Raw genomic sequence first — 6,494 nt, forward strand, 5'->3', positions numbered from 1 at the left:
GGCTTGTCAACTAGGGTTACTAGATCTGGACGTAATGTTCAGATGCCAGTTAGATTTAGTGATTATGTTGTAGAGGGTAAATACAAATATGGAATTGAGCGATCTGTTAACTATTCAGCTCTTAATAGTGATACTCTTTGTTTTTGATTTCAAATCTTAATAAAATTGTTGAGCTAAAAAGTTATAGTGAAGCAGCTTTAGATCCAAATTGGATTAAAGCTATGAATGAGGAAATGAAAGATCTTTATAGAAATAATACTTGGGAAATTACTAACCTTCCTAAAGGAAGAAAAGCCATAGGTTGTCGTTGGATTTATAAAATCAAATATAAATCCAATGGTGATATAGAAAGGTATAAATCCAGACTTGTGGCTAAAGGTTATAACCAAAGGGAAGGTATTGATTATGGGGAGACCTTTTCTCATGTAGCTAAAATAGTAACTGTTTGTATTGTTATTTCTTTAGATGTTTATAGTTCATGGTCTCTTTATCAACTTGACATCCACAATGCTTTTTTGTATGTAAATCTTTCTGAAAGTGTTTATATGAGTCTACCGGAAGGATATCACTCAAAGGATGATATCAGAGTTTGTAGATTGTTAAAATCTCTTTATGGACTTAAACAAGCCCCTAGAAAATGGAATGAGAAATTGTGTTCCTCTCTTTCCATATTTGGGTTCAAACAGAGTATAAATGATTATTCTTTGTTTGTTAGGAATTTTCAAGATACAGTTGATGTGCTTCTTGTTTATGTGGATGATATCATTATAACTGGAAACAACAAAATTGAGTTACATAATGTCAAAAATTTTCTTAAGTCCCAATTCTTAATCAAGGATCTGGGGGATTTGAAATACTTTTTGGTATAGAAGTTTTAAGAACTAATAGTGGTATTTGTCTTAATCAAAGAAAGTATTGCATGGAGTTGCTTCATGAGTTTGGCATGCTTGCATGTAAGCCTGTTAAAACTCCTGTTGAATCTATTTTGTTAATTAAATGGGAGTATGATTTGGATAAATCAAATTATTTAGTTAATATAACTAAGTATCAGAAGCTTATTGGTAAATTGATTTATCTAACAATCACACGACCTGATATTTCATATGCAGTCCAGTTATTAAGTCAATATATGCATAAACCCAATAAATCTCATGTTAATATTGCTTTTAGGCTGTTGAGGTATTTGAAAAACAGTCCAGGTATGGGTGTTCATTTGACCAAATCTAGTTCTTTTAATTTGATTGGGTTTGTTGATGCTGATTGGGCTAAATTTTTGTTTAGTCATAGGTATGTTACTGGTTATCTTGTTTACTTAGGTGGGTCTCTTTTCTCTTGGAAGATTAAGAAACAAAGTATTGTTTATCGCTCCTCCACAGAGTCTGAATACAGAGCTTTGGGTAGCATTATGTGTGAAATAATTTGGATTGTAAAATTGCTTCATGATTTGGGTATAAAGCCTCATTTACTTGTTGGTATTTTTTGTGATAATGAGTCTGCAATCAAATTGGCATTAAATCCTGTATTTAATGAAAAAACAAAACATTTTGAAGTTGATCTTCATTTTGTTAAGGAAAATATTGAGAATGAAATTTTAAAAGTGAATAAAATTGAGTCTTCAAACCAAAATGCAGATATTTTAACCAAAGCTCTTGGAAGTAATCAACATGAATATATTGTAAATCGTCTTAATATGGTTGATGTTTTTAAAGGAAACTAATTGCTTATATGTTCTCTCAAATTAATGTTTAGTTTGAGGGGGCGTGTTAAAAGGTTAATATTTTTCATAATCAAACTTAAACATTAATTTATAGATTATTGGGTAGGTTATGTATAAGTGTATATTTGTGGGGGTGTGTTGTGAATCTTTTATGCAGAAAGTCGGGTTTATACGCGGACTTCGAATCATATCCATGGACCTTTCTACCCAAAGTACTTAAGTGTTGTAGTTGGATGATTGTGTCATTCAGATGATATTTTCCTTCACAAACTCTCTCATCCCTCTCGTCTGTAGATTAGGGTTTTCTATCTAGGGTTTGTTAATATATCATGTTCTATGTACAAAAATCTGGTTGATTTATAATATGAGTGTGAGTGTGATATGTAGTGAGGTTTCAGGTGTAATCTGTTGATGTAAATCATCTGTTTCATAGTGAATGAAATGATGATGTTGGGAAGTTCTTAAGTTGTTTACGTTTTGTAGAAACCATGTGTTGATTTTTTTAGAAAGTATTATGACCTTAAAAGTTATTGAGTGGTCTAAGTGGCGGACTATTGGAAATAGTGTCCAAGGTAGTTGGTAATATTTATAAATAACAATAGGGTCCTTTTGGGATGAACTCACAACACAAATAGCTAAAAGGAAATAGAGAAAAATAAGTTATTATATTATTAAGTAATTAATAAATTATTTAGAAATTACTTTGGTAATTAATCAAAAGGTTTTAATTAATTAAAGAGCTTGAATATTAATCCAAAAGATTAAGTAGAATATTCCAGAAGCTCCTGGAAGACTATATGGGGTGATTTTGATATCCCCTGAATAAGGATAAGGCATGTTTGAATTAGATTAGGATTAACCTTAAGAGTTTGAATCCTTTTAAGATCTTATAAGCTACCTATAAATTAACCGATAGGGGTCAAACCCTAGAAGCTTATGATCTCTCTAAAATCGTCCATACGCTTCTCCTCTCTCCCCTTTTACGAAAATTATAACCCTACTCTTAGGGTTGTAGGATTTTCGAATAACCCTTCCATAGGGTTAATCCTTGTTATCTTTTGGAGTTTATGGATCTGACTACATTAAAGAGATTCTCCTTTGGGTCCTTCATTGATTGCAAGAGTTGCTAATTCAGATCAAGGGGTAAGTGTTTTATCCTTCTCTTTAGTTGATTTTAAAGTATGTTGCTAAACCTAGTAAAACCTAGATCTTAGGGTGTATGTACACTTAGGTAAAATTTTAATTGTTTCCGCTACCTAGTTAATGTGTATTTGATGCTTACAAAACCCAATAGTGGATTCAAAAATAACACGAGTGTTTATAAGGCTGGAAGGTGTCATGCCATGGTAGAACCGTGCCATCTCATCTCCACCTCACCTCCACATAAGATTGTGGTGTGACAACCATTTTGAAACCGTGGACAATGAGTGGTGGTGAAGAAAGGTAGAAGAGGAAGAGATAGAGATGTGAGAGGAGAGAAAGAGAGGAGGATCCACAATAGATTTTTGCTGAGGATAGAGAAACCACACTCAGAAACTACATGCTAGGTGCGATGTTAGCCGTGATGGCGCGATCTACGTGGTGAACCGGAGAAATTAGTTTATTGTTTTGAATGCAAACTCAGAGAAATTAGTCTTTAATGTGTTTAAAGGTTATCTTGATTCATAAATAATAGCTCTTGTGTTTTTTCATTAGACAATATGAATTGCATTGCTTTTTTAAACTTAAGTTTTTAAACTTCACCTATTAGATGTAAGTCAGAAAATGAGGGAGTGACAAAGATTATACAACAGAAAATTGATAATGCTTTCCATGGACGTTTTATACCTAAAAGCAAAAAAATGAGTTGAACAAAACTTTTGTTATTGAAAAAAATAAAAGTTTATAGTACATTTATCGGGTGCACTGGCACGATATGTAACGTACAAAATAACTACATGTTTTATAAGGTTCTCGATCGAAAGTTATATCTTTAAATTCTTGATTGACTCTACCTCGGTTTAACTCTTAGTAAATATGTTATTTACATAATCAAGTTCATTAGTGATAACATCTACAATGACTTTGTTATTTTTAACAAAACAAATCTATTAATATTTTTTACTAAATAATTCTATCCCAAACTAAAATAAATAATCTTATATGTAGATTCTCAATAAAAGTTTACCTCAATTATATAGTAATTCTACACCTCCAAGTCGTGCTCAATTTATTTATCCTTTTTCCCACATTCCCTTATACAAAATTTTGAAATCCACGAATTATATCCAAAACGAACACATAAAATCCTAAAAACTGTAACAAACGAAGTAAATTGGACTAGATTCATTGGCTCATGGGAGTTGCTTCTTTTCGCATTCGTTGAAAGCGAGCCTCTTCCTTTTTGTGCCAGCCGGTAGATTCTCCAAACCCGTTGCTAAATCCGCTTTGGAGACCGTAACTTTTACAGGTTCAAGTTCCAAAATTCGACAATAACAACTGTACACATCACCCTGTTTCATGTCATTGTTTAACGTATCAGTATTCACAAAAACAAACTATAAAGATTAGGGAATAACAACACATTTTATTCATGTTGATAATATTCGGTGTAATTTATTTTTTAACCAGAATAGAAATACATTTATAAAAATGAGATCGAAATGCAAGTTGCAGAGTATAACAACATACTTTATTCCGTTGATAATATACAATATATTTTATCTTTACCATGATAAATATACATTTGTATTCTTTTAAATATAATACCAACATATTTTATTGCCCAAAAAAAAATTAAGTTTATTTTTTACCTCATAATAATAGCAAGTATTTATACATTTATCTAAATAGTAATATCCTTATTGTTTGCTAATACTAGCATAAAGTACATAAATGGTATGTAAAAAAATATAAATACAATGTGTCAATATTATGAATAAAAAAAGTTGAATGTATTGTTATAATAATTGAAAAAGTAAAATAAGCTTTATATAATGAGAAAAAGTATTTTGGTACTTCCTCCAATTTGTTCCATCTATAACCAAATGGGTTAGCCACGTCTTATCATATGCTCAGTTGTGGTCCCTAAAGATGAATGAAAACTACAATAACTCACATGATCAAGAAACCGATTCAACCAAGTGCTCTTCAGTTTCATCTCCAAAGATTCTTTCGTCAAATTTTGATCTATCACCATCAGTGTAGCTGCCATTGCTATGGTAGATGATCGATATCCAACGAAATTAATATCTACATGTGTTAATCAGATCAAACAATTAGAACAAAAACTCATATCGATTAACAACATAAAATGAAGAATCAAAATGTTTAAGAATCAAGAACTTACCTTTTGTTGTAGCTAAAAGGATTTGTGTAGTTAGAGGCACAAACTCTCTGTTTGAAGATTCATTGCAGAAGCATGGAATGAAGCAGCTGATGAAGTTAAACGGAGTTATTGAATGCATTCTCCAATCTAATGTGGTCGATACCAAAAGCTCCATTCTATGAATCGTATTGCTCTCGAAATTGTATTCTTCAGCCGGAAACTCTGATAAAGCCGGAGCTTTCAAGTCCGTCATCTTTGCCGCCAACGATAAACAAGCAACCGATAGCAATCGAATCGCCCAATTCTTGTCACTCTTCATCCAAATCAAAAATAAAACAACGAATGTTAATCACATATTTTCAGTCCTGACTTTATAGAACGATCTAGAAAACTTACACTGATAAGTCCTTTTGAAAGAAATCGATCAATGTATATTACAGACAAGTAGGCAGTGTGGAATCGGAGTCGGAAAAACGCTCTCGTCTGCGAATCAATCAGGCATTAAATCAATAAAGTCCTGACCAAAATTAATCCAGATGATTAAATGCAATAAAAGCGTAGATGATGATTTAAGAGAAAATTAATTGAACATTGTATATCCATTGGATTGCTTCCGATCGACCGACTTTAATCCAATCATCTACAGGTGATCGAATGTGATTACGATCCCTCTCTCTATCAAGTAAAATTCGAAGATATTCTTCGTCTTGAGTGGATGATTCATATTCGTTTAACTCGTCTTCATCGTCGTCTTCCGCTAATGCAGTGTCTTGAGAGAGAAATCTTTCGAGGGTAAAAGTAGAACGAGAACCTGAATCCGCCATACTTTTCGGAGAGCTTTACTTCTTTGCCCCTGTGTAGAAAATCTAACAAAAATTTAGGATGAATGTGCGATATCTTGACCGATGAATACGGCGGGAGTTGATAATGTGGTGTTTATCTTTATTTAAAAAGTGAAATGTGTTTGGATTTTGTCGGTGGCGTTACGGTGGAGATGAGGGAGGAGGTGGCGGCGGAGATGGTGGTGGGGGTTGGTGGCAGGCGGTTTTAATTTGGTTGCAGAGAGTCAAACAGAGGTTTGACCAGCTCTGCGTCGTTTGGTAAGTGGAGTACTCATGGGGTTTAATAAGTTATTGAAGGCCAAATGGGGACGATTTACATGTCACCCCTTTGGGTTTGTGTGTTCTCATCGAATCCTATCGTTGCTATCCACATTATATATGTATTTCCTTTAATTTTGTTAAACTTATATATGAAAATGATTTTATTTAAAGCTATGTGAACAACTTAGGTGCTGTTTGTTTTTTCTGAGGCAAAATGTCTGCAGTCTGCGGACCACATCTGTAGACCTTTGCAGTAGAAGAGGTGGACCAAACGTCTGCAGTCTGAAAAAAGAAGACTGTTTGTTTTTTTAATATCTGCGGGCTACTAAAATAAACTGAAATCTAAATAAACTGATTTTTTTAAACT

General features: G+C 32.9%; 1 protein-coding gene across 1 annotated transcript; it reads right to left on the minus strand.

Moving 5' to 3' along the window:
- Nucleotides 1–3,889: 3,889 nt before the first annotated feature.
- Nucleotides 3,890–6,214, minus strand: LOC145119097 (cyclin-D5-1-like). Its single transcript, XM_079054729.1, has 5 exons — nt 5,615–6,214; nt 5,421–5,507; nt 5,046–5,337; nt 4,815–4,948; nt 3,890–4,209 (listed from the first exon to the last, which is right to left on the minus strand). The coding sequence occupies exons 1-5, from the start codon at nt 5,846–5,848 to the stop codon at nt 4,051–4,053; spliced, it is 906 nt and encodes a 301-aa protein (XP_078910855.1). The 5' UTR covers nt 5,849–6,214; the 3' UTR covers nt 3,890–4,050.
- Nucleotides 6,215–6,494: the final 280 nt, after the last annotated feature.

This window comes from Lactuca virosa, chromosome 6 (assembly GCF_052849685.1).
Source record: "Lactuca virosa cultivar CGN04683 chromosome 6, Lactuca_virosa_CGN04683_v6, whole genome shotgun sequence".
Classification (NCBI taxonomy): Eukaryota; Viridiplantae; Streptophyta; class Magnoliopsida; order Asterales; family Asteraceae; genus Lactuca; species Lactuca virosa.